The following is a 14,306-nucleotide window of genomic DNA, read 5'->3' on the forward strand; positions in this document are numbered from 1 at the left end:
TATGCTCATGGGCAGGAAAGATTTTAAGACTGTCCTAATAGAATAAAGAAATAGTATAATAGGGGCACCTGGATGGCTCAGCGGGTTAAAGCCTCTGCCTTCAGCTCGGGTCATGATCCCAGCTCCTGGGATCGAGCCCCGAGTCGGGCTCTTTGCCCGACAAGGAGCCTGCCCCCCCCACCCCCCAACCTCTCTGCCTACTTGTGATCTCTCTTTCAAATAAATAAATAAAATCTTAAAAAAAAAAAAGAAATACTAATAATACACAGAAAATAGGACATTTACATACCTGGAAGACGACCTGGGAAGAAGTGCTGAACAGTTAAATAGTATCTTTTGGGAAGAAATAGGATAGGCAGAAAACCGGTTGGGGCTTAGACCAACCTCATAGAACAGTTGAAATGTAATCAGTTGAAGGGTTTTACCTGATTAGATGCAGTGAGAAAGAACCAGAAGAACCTAAGAATGGGGTGGTCTGGTCGAAATGATACTGAGAGAAAAAAACATTTGGAAGGGAGTTAAGGATAGGCTGTTATGCCGAAGAATCCAGTGATAACATTATAACCTTAGTGCAAGAAAGAAACGTCAGTAGTCTGGTTGTTGTACTGCTTCTACAGGGGTGGAAATGACATATGACATGGTCTGCCTCTGATTAGGAAGACAAGACTAACACCAAAGTAGGAACAGAGTAAAAGGAATATTAACATTTGGTATTCTGATTATCTCTCTATAGTCAGTAATCCAATTATTTCAGCAAGGGACATGCAAAAATTCTACCTGCAACTCTCCCGATTCCCCACCCTCACTCATGTGTATCTTTGAATGATTAAATAGCATATACTCCAAAATGATATTTTTCTGGCAAAGAAAATTCACCTTCTCTTGCTGGTCACAAGAGGCTTACATTTCAAAGTATGCTCAGAGATTATTACCTTATCTCATCCATTCTATGATAAAGCAAGACTAGGCAAAAGCTAGACCTGAATAAAATTACATTTCTTTCCTTGCATTCCCCCTCCCCCTGCAATACATACCCCAGCGAAATACCAAAACTTGCTTCCCTTTACAGAAATATTATGGCAGTATTTTTTCCTTCTATCTTATTAGACCATTCAGATGTTGTAATGCAGTTATTCTAAGTTTGGGTTAACTTATTTCAATATTTTCCAAACTCCTCAGAAAAAAAAGTATGATTTTGAAATGTAATACTGAAAGAAACAATTTTCAGCATTTACAAAAGATACTGCTGTTAGAAGGAAATGCCTCTTTAGTTTTTAAACAGAGAGATGTTTTTGTTGTGTTTTTCCTAAGCACTCTAGTCTCTTGCTTCTTGCTTTACTTTAATTAAACAGATAGAATGAATGAGGAATGTGGGAAGGAATAGAATCTTCGCAGCTCGGCCCCTTCTCTCTCTTCTTCTCTGGCATTTTGTTGCCTGCGCAGCCCATTTGTTCTTGATTATTTCTGGTCATGTTATAAAGATGAACAGTAAAGCCTGGACCCCTAGAGAGTAGATGGAGAGACCACATAGTCTGGTCCTAAACTCACAGGTTATTCTATTGAATTTTGGGTTCAGTAACAAGCCATTCACCTCTCATACGATGATGTGTCCTCGAACCTAATCTTCCTCAGTGAGAAAGGAATTTTTTTGGAGGCGGGCATCACCTTTCTTATTCCATTCTTTTTTTCTTTCTTTCTTTCTTTTTTTTTTTTTTTTAAGATTTTATTTATTCATTTGACAGAGATTACATGCAGTCAGAGAGGCAGGCAGAGAGAGAGAGGAGGAAGTAGGCCCCCTGCTGAGCAGAGAGCCTGATGCCAGGCTGGATCCCAGGACCCTGGTTATTCCCTCATTTCTTGATTAGATTTTCTACTCACGAATGATTGATGGGGTGCCAAGTTTGGATCCTTCAAGACCTCAAAGGTAGCCAACAAGTGTGATTCTCTTTTTCATCTGAAGAACTACATAATAGGATGATCTTGCCAGTGCTTCCTAAGCCGTGCTAGGCCTAAAGCGCAGGGTTCAATTCCTGTGGCTAAATCTGCCGAGTAGATGCCATTGCCGGGGGAGAGCATGTTGAATGAGAAGACAAGAAAAATTAGCGCTGAGGTAGAGGTGGTCCCTTGGAGTGCTTTTCCTTCCAGCAGGGTATGAAAGACAGATAGTTCTTGTTTTGCTACTGCCAGGGGCCCAGTTGACCAACTCTTCTCCTTTGCGTTTTGGCTCTCTTCCCTTCTCTCTGACTCTCTCCTTCACTCTTTGCAATTTCTTACCCAGGGGTTTTAAGCTTGGGAGCTGCCTGATGTTTCAACAAGATATACCTATTGACGGGAGGAATTTTATCTCGGTAAAAAATGTTTTCTGCTGCAGTTGTCTAAGAACCCAACAGGGCTTAATCCAAAAATGGTCTAGTTTCTCATGTAATACAGTAGCCTGGAGATAAATAGTTGCAAGGCTTAGTTCAGCTGCTCAGGAAGTTTCTTCAAGTTCTCTATCCTTTGGCTCTCCTATTCTGATGGTGCTTTCCTTTTATCTTTGTGTTCCTTGCTTTTTTTTTTTTTTTTAAGAGATTCTAGGCTGCCTGTCTTAAAGAGTAAAACATGATAATTTTGGAAATTAATGGAAAATTTTGATTTTCCATTAATCAAAAGTTATAGTTGTAGGATGGCTGTCATGGCTCAAGAAATCATGTCCATATTTAAGGCAGGAACAAAGGGAAGAAGATAGGGCCAACCCTATCAACCCTATCTCGTATTTTGTCTTGTTTTAATAGAGAAATAAAAACTTTCTTCAGAATCACTCCCCGCTCTCCCCTGTTCTCACGTAAGGCAGCCTGGGAAGGTGAGTATTTCGATTTCCTAGTCTCTATGGGGAGGTTGGTAGTGGGTGCTGGACTCTCTCTCACAGATGGTGACAGAGAAAATTGCCTGCTCACTGCTCTTCCTATCTTCCACCTCAGCAGAGGGACTTCCAAGCTTTGAAGATGAATATGTGACATAAATAATAGTAGATGCCTGGAAATAAGCAATATGATATATAATATATATCATGTATATTATATAATAACTGTACACTTGTGATGAACTTGTTAGGAAGTCTTGAGGTAGATGTAAAGTCTGAAAATAATTCAGAATGGGATTGTTAGGCCAAATCATGGGTTATCTATTAGTTTTGTTTTTTTTTTAAAGCTATGCTAAAAACATAGACTAGGGGTAAATTAGAAATTAGCAAAGCCAAAATGAAAATACTCAGAGGAAAACTTTGTAAAAGATTCTACAACAAACAAAAGACATTGAAATAGATGTGTGTGTACATTATTTTAGAGAATATTAAGAATCAACTTATTCATAGTCGAAGAGCAGAAACATAAATGTAGAGAAATACACAAATTCAGAAATGGTTGTTTAGACATAAATTCTCATTTTGTGATTAAATCTTTTATGGTACACATCCCACAAACTTTTTGAGGAACTGATGAATAAAATTACTTTCAATTCATGTAGAAGAGCCTACCGTAAAGAAAATGATATAACTATCTTATCATCAAACATGTTTGTAAAGTGAATTTAACCCTCACCTTTAATTAAGTCAAATTTATTGTTAAATATCTCTTGGGACGTGGAAACCCAATCATATTTTCTGACTAGAACATCTGTTATTACTCTGCAGGGGGATGCCATGGTGAACATGAGGAACAGCTTTCTAGGTTGGTAAGGGGAAAGACAATGAAACAACCAATTATAATAAATGGACGGGGGATATACCTAATGGTAGCACACAGCCCAGAGGGTGCAGGAGTGGAGGTACTGTGGAAAGGCACTCTGGATGAAGTGATGTCTCGGGTGAAACCTCAGGGATAAGTTGGAGTCAGCAAAAGAAAGGCACTGAGGTGTGTGTATGTATGTGTGTATGTGTGTGCTGGAAACAAAGGAGCGAATTCCAGGGTGAAGAAGCCAGAGATAATATGGCTGTTTGAAAGCAGCTAAGCACACAAGACTGAACTTGGGATCAAGAGAGTTGGGTGCTAGTCCTAGCTCTGCTACTTCCAGAGACATAGGTGAAAGCCACTTACAGTATGAAATCTCCTGGCAAGATGCATTTATCTACTTACAGGGTTGCTGCCCCACCCCTCACCCCTGAAGACCAGCCACATTCAGCCCTCATTTTTCATGGATCATGTGTCCTAGCATTCTGGTGTTTTGCAGTCAGAATTAGGGTTAAAAAACCACTGTTTATCACGTTAAGTGGTACCATGGGGCTCTGAAACCTAAAGAGCATTTTCTTTTTACTGGTAGTACTGTGTTTTCTATTTTTAGGAAGTTAAATCAAATAAGCATCTCTCCATCCCTTAATCCTGAACACTTAATACCAGCCACTTACCTATAACTAATGTAACAGCAAGCAGGGTAATTTTAAAGTACTGGACACTGTCTTCTGAAATAAATTTCCTTGGTTCAAAATTTACCTCTTCTTGTTTTCTCTTGCCTTTCAAATAATTAACTCTGCTCTTTTTAATCTGAACTCTGCAGGGTAAGATTCCTCTGTAGTCATTCCAAGTGGAAAGCAATTAAAAAAATCTTTATTTATCCTGTATGTACTTGAAAGTGTCAATCGGTTTCCTGACATGCCGGGCCAGCAGCATTTCATTTTGCTTGGGAATTAGGTGAACAGTAGTTGGGCCAACTCAGGGAATCATAAAACCTGCTAATTGGAGCTGGAGAATGTTTTTTTGGCTATGCCCTCGCTTGTATTTAATATCTTGATAAATTCTGACCATGCTTCTTGAACTCTGTGAAAGAGGAAAGTGATGCCCCTGCCGTCACTTGATCCAAATATGCTCCTGGAAAAAAAGTAAGGTTTTTCATTGTTTAAATCTGTCTTTTACTGAGCATCTTATTACACTCATACATTTAAATGTAGGTTATATATTTATCAATAAAATACACAGATCTCAAAACAAGCTCCGCCTTCCAACAGGCTTTTTCAGTTTCATTCACTGAATTTGTTCTATTTTTCTTAATAAAAAACACAAACTAACATGTATGGTGTTTTTCTTGGGAACTGCTTTTTCTTTAAGGGCTTAACCTCAGTTTTTCCACGTAAACAATAAAGGAGAAAACACTTTAAAGAATGGATAGTTTTCCAGAGGTGACAGCTGGTGTTTCAGCACCTGCTTTTACACCTGGGAACCAGTGATCAGAGGTGGTTAAATCTCTATTGTTTGTTTAATGGACCAGATTTCATAATTCTCCCTGATTGTTGTTTTTCACTTTTGCCATAAAATAAGGCTAGCAAGACCCTTTGCACTGTAAGAGAGATAAAACTGAAAAATTTGGTCAACTCTTCTGCTTGAGAAAAACAACATTCCTGTTTGTCAAGGAGTGAGATAAAGTGCATTTTTCCATAATTGTTAAGTGGTATATTATTTGTCCAATTTTTAAGAGAAACAAAGTGATCTATATTTTAAGTATTTAGCAACTTTTCTCAATATTTTTAGGATCTCAATCCAGACTCTGTAAGAATTTAATGATTCCTTAATTAGATTTCTTTCTTCTTTTAGTGGGAGAATAAAAAAAAACAAAAAAATTTTATACTTTGCATTATAGGATCACAGCAGAAAAATTCAAATTGTGACCCAGAAAAGCTTCTGAAAAACCTATTTGAGATTTTTCTTAACTGAGGGAACATTAAACTATGATTTAGTAAATGGAATCTGGTAGTAGAAGTCAAAGTAATTACTTTGAACTCATACTAATTTATTCCTTTAAACATGCCTTTTATATCCATTATGTCACTTGATCTATATAGTCTTTCCATGACAAAGCATGGAATAATAAAAACTTCCTAAAGTATATCTTTTCCCATGCGTTGTCTCAACTACCATTTTTACTAAGATTTTTGCTTTGTTCATCCTTTATGTTTAATTAGGTGTGAAAATCAAAATCCTTTTTACAGAGTGTTTGTCATCCAGGCTTTGATTTCATTTTTCTCTGACTTTAACTCCTTCGCCTGAGCCAAATTGTAGGTGTTCCTTAAGATTTAATTCTTGGTCCACTTTTTGTTTTTATTATTTTAAAATTACTATTACTACTATTTTAACCATGTATATTCCTCCTCAGAGATCTTATTTGCTTGCAAAGTTACCTTCAATTACCACTTTCACAAGATGACTTCTAAAACCACATCAGAACTGACCACTCTCCTGAGACTGACTTGAATTTCCAACTCTTTGCTAGACACATTTTTAGAATGTCTTCCTGGAGAAAGCTGTAACTTAATGTTTCTCAAATTAAAGACATCAAAAGATATCTAAGGTAAAGTTCAGATTCAGATTTGTGTGTATGATTTAGTGTTTGCATATATTGCAAATGCATCAAATAAATTTTGATTTTCCACTAATCAATTTTTTCTTTCTTTCTTTCTTTCTTTCTTTCTTTCTTTTTTTTTTTTTTTAAGATTTTATTTACTTATTTGACAGAGAGATCACAAGTAGTCAGAGAGGCAGGCAAAGAAAGAGGGGAGGAAGCAGGCTCCCGGGTGAGCAGGGAGCCCAACACGGGGCTTTGATCCCAGGACCCTGAGACCATGACCCAACCTGAAGGCAGAGGCTTAACCTACCAAGCCACCCAGGCGTCCCTAATCAATTTTTTTTTTAAAGATTTTATTCATTTATTTGACAGACGGAGATCACAGAGAAGCAGGCAGAGAGAGAGGAGGAAGCAGGCTCCCTGCTGAGCAGGCGGGCTCAAACCCAGGACCCTGGGATTATGACCCAAGCCGAGGGCAGACGCTTTAACCCATTGAGACACCCAGGCGCCCCATCAATTTTTTCTATACAAAAAAATCAGCCCTCAACTCTTAAGTCCTATGTGTACAAAACCCGAAATTTATCATCAATCTGATAAAATGTGCATTACATTTTTCAGTCTTCCAAACAGTTCTTGACATATCATCTTGAACTTTGATAGTATATTTCTATAAGTATTAAGCATCATATAGAAAACGTGCTTCTCTGGAATTTAACTCAGTTTTCTTAATCACTTTGACACTGTTCTTTAAACTCAATTCTGAATGTTGAGTTGGCAGATCCAAATGAATTCCACCCAGAATCCTAAAGGGTTGTCATGATGGGTTAAGTTAGTCTTTCAACACAAGGGAAATGAACACAAGGGAGTATTTACCGAGCCAAAGGCCACTGATAATTGTCAAATGCCTTTATACAAGGAGGTCTAAACTAAGAAAAAAATCCTCCAAAATATGATAAATTCGTGGCTCAGTTGGTTGGACGACTTCGGCTGGGGTCATGATCCGGGAGTCGCAAGGATCGAGTCCCGCGTCGGGCTCCCAGCTCCATGGGGAGTCTGCTTCGCTGACCTTCTCGCTCATGCTCTCTCTCACTGTCTCTCTCTCAAATAAATAAATAAAATCTTTCAAAAAAAAAAAAAAAGACTTTAAGGGTAAACCCCGTAGAAGTGGTGGGAATGTTCCAGGTTGCCGTTTTTCTCCTTATAGCTTCACAGTTTCTGGACGATCATCAATCCAGGGATCTACATGCAGAATCCAATCACTTTGGAGCATAGTGATTTTCATCTAATGGGACACTTTGACCCACTTCTTTAATCTGAGCTCCTTGGCAAATTTTGGTAGAGGCGGGAAAGCGAGTATTGGGTTATCTATCACCTCCTTAAATGAACTGTCAAGTTAGTGAATATAAAATGAGATATTTTGTTACGCATTAATTGGGAAGCAAACGTAGGTAAAATCATATAGAGAGAAGTTAACCCTACAGGAAATTAAGTAACCGCAGTCCTTCTGACATTCCTCCACAAATGACTCCGGGGCCCGACCCGCCTTCCGGGCTCGGCGCTAGCCTCGGCAGTGGGGGCCGGGGGCCGGAAGGGCGCGGCCAGGGGCGGAGCGGGTGGGGCTGGGGGCGTGTCCTCGAGGAGGCGGAGACAATATGGCCGCCCAGAGCGCTTGGAGGACCTAAGAGGCGGCGGCCGGGGCCACGCCCCGAGCGGGAGGGCCGCTCTGTGCGCGTCCGCTCTATGATGCTTGCGCGCGTCCCCCGCGCGCCGCGCTGCGGGCGGGGCGGGTCTCCGGGATTCCAAGGGCTCGGTTACGGAAGAAGCGCAGCGCCGGCTGGGGAGGGGGCTGGATGCGCGCGCACCCGGGGGGAGGCCGCTGCTGCCCGGAGCAGGAGGAGGGGGAGAGCGCGGCGGGCGGCAGCGGCGCTGGCGGCGACTCCGCCATAGAGCAGGGGGGCCAGGGCAGCGCGCTCGCCCCGTCCCCGGTGAGCGGCGTGCGCAGGGAAGGCGCTCGGGGCGGCGGCCGTGGCCGGGGGCGGTGGAAGCAGGCGGGCCGGGGCGGCGGCGTCTGTGGCCGTGGCCGGGGCCGGGGCCGTGGCCGGGGACGGGGCCGGGGCCGGGGCCGGGGCCGCGGCCGTCCCCCGAGTGGCGGCGGCGGCCTTGGCGGCGACGGCGGCGGCTGCGGCGGCAGCAGCGGTGGCGGCGGCGCCCCCCGGCGGGAGCCGGTCCCTTTCCCGTCGGGGAGCGCGGGGCCGGGGCCCAGGGGACCCCGGGCCACGGAGAGCGGGAAGAGGATGGACTGCCCGGCCCTCCCCCCCGGATGGAAGAAGGAGGAAGTGATCCGAAAATCTGGGCTCAGTGCCGGCAAGAGCGATGTCTACTACTTCAGGTACCGCCCTGGGGGCGGGGAGGGGTCAGCGGGGTCAGGTCGGGGTCAAGGGTCAGCAGCTGACCTGGGCAGGGGATGTCTTGATGAGAGCAGGGCCCGAGGGAAGTGGCAGAGACCGGCTGGCCTGGTAGTTGAAGGTCCCTGAGCTCTTGGGTTGAGAGCTGACCCCAGTACAGTGACAGGACAGGCACAGTGTCAGAATGGTGAGAACCCGGAGGGCGTCTTAATGTGGACGGTGCTGGGGAATATGTTTGGTGGAGAAAAGCGTACTCTCTCGCAAGAATGGTTAGTCCATAGAAGGGTTAAAAGAAGGTGTAATTCATCGAAACTATAAAACCCAGTCACTGTTGGCTCCTGTCCCAGCCTTTCCCAGATTCATCATCACAGGAGTGTTTAATCATGCACATGTGGAAGAATTCGCTATCTGCAGTAATAAGGTTTCAGTTACTTTGTGAGATCCAGGAAAGTTTGGTATAAAGTAGCTACTTGGAATGCCTGAAGTTTCCTGAAACTGTCTTGGTGTCGCAGAACTTACTCACTTTTGAAAACTGAAACACGGTAATATGTTGTTAGACTCCTAGACCAAAATTTGTCCCCCAGGGGATGTTTGGCAGTGTCTGGGGACATTTTTGGTTCTGATACCTTGGGAGGGTATGATCCCGGCATCTAGCAGTTAGAGGCCAGGGATGTTGTGAGATATTCTCTAACACACTTGATGGTCCCCACACAAAGAATTATCTGGCCCAAATGTCACCAGTTTGAGAAATCTTGGTCTGCATGATTCAGGTTTTCACCCTGATGTGATCTTGCAGTCTTGTGGTCATGCTGTCCATGTCATTGGATGATCTACTAAGCTGAGAAAAGTGCCTGGGGCAATTGATATCAGTGGAATTTTCTTATCAAAAAATTTACTAACTTTTAAAAATAAACCATCCTATTTATAGAAGAGAGTATAAACATGTTATATTCAGTGGTGTGGAGGGCCATTTTTGGGGGCTGATTGAATAATTTTTCAGGGAATACCTTTGCGTGTTGGAGCCTGTTATTGCCAGCCATTTAGCCATTGGAATAATGTTTTAAAAGATTTATTTTCTTCATCAAGTAGGTTAATACACTGGCCCTCAGTGGGGAGAGGGGAATACACATACATAAACTCAACAATGTTTATGAGTTGAGAGTACTTTTAAATAGACTGGAAAGGTTAAAAAAATAATACAAACTTTTGTGTGTGTGTGTTTATACGGACAAGAGTGTGATTACCGGGGCACCTGCTTGACTCAGTGGATTAAGCCTCTGCCTTCAGCTCAGGTCCTGGGATCAAGCCCCGCATCAGGCTCTCTGCTCAGAAGGGAGCCTGCTTTCCACCCCATCTCACCCCCCAACCTCTCTGTCAAATTAAAAAAAAAAAAGAATGTGATCACCGCTGGAAAATAAGTAAATATGAACATATTCCTGATGGTTGTTCAAATATATGGAAGAATAGTTTCTGTAAATTTATTTCACCTTTTTAAGAAAAAGAAAGTCGTGTTGCATTAGAACTTATTTTGTCACTTGATCAGAGACCACTTGTTTTGAAATTTAAATGATAAAATGGCAAACTTATTCTAAACATTCAATGGTGACTATCTTATATTTCCCCATTATTAAATACTAAATTTACTTCAGTAATACTGAAAAGGTTATTGTGGAACAATTGTTACTCCTCACAAGTTCACTTGTTTCATTTAGTGCTATTCACAATTGCTCACTTTTGCACATTCTTTCATTAACAACTTGTGTTTTCTTTCTAAGCGGATAATATGCTACTTTCTTTCTGTGAACTATGTATTGACTTGTAGCCAATTATATTTTACAAGAATATTCTGTGTCTGGGATTGAACTCCTTGAGGAATAGGTGACTAGTTTATTCTCAGTAGAGCGTCTTAGACTTTGAATTTCACTCTCTATGGCATTTCTCCTGGGATATAGTTTGTTTGGTTTGGGATGACGTATTTGTTCAGACTAACTTTGGGTTATTGCAAAGTGTTTTTTGTTGTTTTCCTCGCAGTATCTGGAAAAGTTATTTAAAAAGCCGTCTTGCTAATTTTGATTTGTGGTCACTTAATATTTTTTTAAATGTGTTGTAAATTTTTACAAGTGTATTTAATACAAATGTATTTAACTTTTAAATACAAACTCAATAAATATTTTATGATAGAAAAGCTGATATAGTTTAAAAAGAACTTTCCAAACAAATTCATCTTACAATAAATGAGAAACCAGTCTAGTGATACTTACAGAATTAAAGTCTTTTATTAGACAGTGCAGCATGATTTGCTTTTTACTTATTAATACAAAATGAAAAGACACTTTGAATAGATTTGTGCTGCATGTGTTTAGTTCAGGGTTGGAAGGAATGTTGTCTAATTGTTTACTGACTACCTACAACATGTTACTTACTTTTCAGGATTGTAACACTCACTCTTGATAACCTTCTGAGAGGTTACATTCAGAGGTGGTCCGACCCAGGGTAGCATGATGTGGTATTTGTAATACAGCAGTTTTTCTGACTTTGACTTCCTTTTGCCGAGATGAATGGTGGAGGGCATCTACTCATAGTGAAGGTGAATACATTCTTTTTCAACCAAACTGTCACACTTTGCATATCAGCATCCCCATAAATGCCTCACCCTTTAAAAAACCAGTAGCTCCGGGCGCCTGGGTGGCTCATTTGTTAAGTTGTCATTTCTGTCTTCCGCTAAGGTCATGATCCCAGGGTCTTGGGATTGAGCTCCCTGCTCGTCGGGGAGCCTGCTTCTCCCTCTCCCACTCCCGCAGCTTGTGTTCCCTCTATTGCTGATTCTCTCTCTGTCAAATAAATAAATAGAATCTTAAAAAAAAAAAAAAAACCCAAACCAAAAACCAGTAGCTCACCAGGCATCTCTGTTAATAAGTGGCTTAAGAGTTAACTCTCCCATTGGTAATGTGAACACCTGCACCCATTTGTTCACACAGATTCTAATAATGCTAACTCCTGAATTAGCCTGTCCCTAGGGAGATTAATTTAAACAGATCTGTGCCTGTTAACGTAGGGTGTGGCTTACACTTATTAATTGGTCAGAAATTAAGTTCAATCGTGAAAGCCTCAAATTTTGGTAAAATGGTGTTTTGGCTGTTTCCTGAGACTGCCAGGTTCTAATAGGAACATGTGCCTTGAGTTGCCTGTTAAGCAGTATAATTATGCCTCCTGTCAGGATTACTGATAGTGTGTGGCAGTTCATACATTATCATATAAAGTGTGTTTTTAAAAAAGGTGTGGTTAGATAAAGTGCTGGATCCATTGGTAATAGTTTCTGAAAGTTTGTTGCCATCATATAAACCCATTATGTGAACAATAATATTCTAACTGGTCCACTTGACTCCTGGTTTTTGGTTCCCTGCAGTTGCTGACTGGTATTTTTGAAATTATTTTCCTCTGCATAGGACCCTATAGGAGCCATAGGACCCTATAGGAGTCTAAACTTGTTGGTTTCTAGACTTTTAGTTATCATTAGGGTTAAAGATCTGGGAATCATGGCAAACTGTTAAGCTGCTGTCATAAAATATGTGGTTGGATTTTGAAAACAATAGTAATAAACGTTTTTGTTTCTTGTGTCAAAATTATGATGCATTTGTACCTGATCACTTCCCTGAAAAAAGGATACAGGGGAACCAGAGAACAATTAAAATTATCATAGGGAACAGGTGCATGAAGAGAGACTAAAAAGTTATTTCACTTTGATCTGGAAAGAAGAGGACTCATAGGCAGTAAAACCGAGGTCTATAAAATCATGAATGAATGATAAAAGTAGAAGTCCCTAGGGAAGGCAGCAGCACACAGGGATGAAGAGGTCAGGAGGAGTTGATCTTCTAACTGCACAAAACCTTTTGGTGCAACCTTGAGCTTGTCACTTACACTTCCTGGTCCTGTGGTTTGTCAGTTTGTAAAGTGCTTTTGATTTCTACCTGTACCTCATTGTGTTACAAGGATTCAATTTCAGATCACTGAAATAAATACTTAGATCTCTTAAAGCTTCAGATATGTTTAAGGACTAATTAAGGGAAACAATTCATTAACTAAAGTTGTATGAGCTGAACATATACATAGGTTTAAAAAAATGTATAGGTATATCTGACTTGCTACCAGAGGTTGGTATGCTGCTTTGAGGGCATGAATTCTGTCACTAAGCATGTCAGAGTTCAACCAGGCCTTTCCCTCTTTTTTTTTTTTTTCTTTTTCTTTTTTTGGTCTTTTATCTTAAAACAAACAAACAAAAAACCACCACCACCACCAACAACAAAAACCTCTGCCTTGTAGTCTTTGTTGGGAAAAACTAGCTGAATGGATCAGGGGAGAAATTCATCATCACAGTTCTTATATATTAAAGTCTCTTTGGCTTTCAGTAAATTGTCTTTTCCCCTAATAATCGGCTTTCTGGCCATCACTATGTAGTTTAGCCTGGTGTCCCGTCTGTTACTGTACTATTTATTTACGAAGAACCTGTGGCTCTCACACATAGCTGTCTTTCCTCCTAGTACAGTGCTGAGCACATAGATGCTAAATAAGTGTTTACCAGTTGACATGACTCTTAAAAATGTGTGAAACAAGTCTTAAATGACCTGTTAGCTTTTGCTTTATATTTTCTGGTGGTGTGCTGGAGTGAAATTGGTTGAGATAGGAAGTCTAAACATTTTCTAGTTCCTTATTTTCATCATTAATATTGAGGATATTATGGAAGGCCAGAAAGCATTTTAGAGATGTAGGTACAATGGTAAGTAAAATGCTTATAGTGCAAAGATACAAGTGAGAAATAAACATTTGTATTTCATTGAGTCTAAGGTTTTTTTTTTAGCATAGGATCTTATGTGCCTTAATTCTTTGTGTGTTTTGTGTCACAGCTCTCATAGTTTTGGCAGCCATTAGTATTTTTTTTTAATACTTTACATATATTATCTTACTGGGTTCTTATAACATTGTTATCTATAGGTACAATTCTCCATTTTACTGATGGGGACTTAGGACAGGGAAGTTAAGTAACGTGCTTGAGGTTGTACTGTTGGTACGGGCAGAGTTAGATTTCTGATGCAGGGGATTGAACCCCAGAACTTTTAACGACCCCGTTCTCCTGCCTCCCATAGAGATCCTATGTGTAATCCTCAAATATTGCAACATTTCATGCCTAATTTACTTTATTGAGCTTGGCAAGCTACTAAAACCATGCAATTAGTTACTATTATATTTGTACCTTAAGTTGACAAAGGGTAAATTTTAAATCCTCTTTGGTACTGAAGCTGTTGTACTGAAAGATGATCTTCCAGCTCTGTGTAATATTGGAGAAGAAAAAGAAGGGAAAAATTGTAAATCAACATAATTTAAAGCAGTTTTATTCTGGATTATAGAAGTGGTCATTTTGTTCAGAAATGTTTCCCACCTTATCTTTTACTTGCTCTCTCCATATATATTTAATTTAGGATTGACCCTATTATTTCTCAGATATTCATATAGGCAGCATGTTCCCTTAAGGAGCAAGCTATAGGTCATCTTCATTTTTAAAAGTTTTCACTTAAGGGGCGCCTGGGTGGCTCAGTG

General features: G+C 40.6%; 1 protein-coding gene across 2 annotated transcripts in view; it reads left to right on the forward strand.

Annotated features, from left to right (window-relative positions):
• Positions 1–7,993: 7,993 nt before the first annotated feature.
• MBD2 (methyl-CpG binding domain protein 2) overlaps positions 7,994–14,306 on the forward strand; it is a 66,324-nt gene continuing 60,011 nt past the window's right edge. The window contains exon 1 of one of the 2 annotated variants that reach the window (XR_014302809.1): positions 7,994–8,698. Coding sequence is in view for 1 of the 2 variants with exons in the window: in XM_082699078.1 (XP_082555204.1) it covers positions 8,160–8,698 (539 nt within the window). In the remaining variant the exon portion in view is untranslated. The remainder of the gene's footprint in view (positions 8,699–14,306) is intronic. The other variant, XM_082699078.1, reaches the window with a different exon arrangement.

Source organism: Mustela nivalis, assembly GCF_964662115.1.
Source record: "Mustela nivalis genome assembly, chromosome: 14".
Lineage (NCBI taxonomy): Eukaryota > Metazoa > Chordata > Mammalia > Carnivora > Mustelidae > Mustela > Mustela nivalis.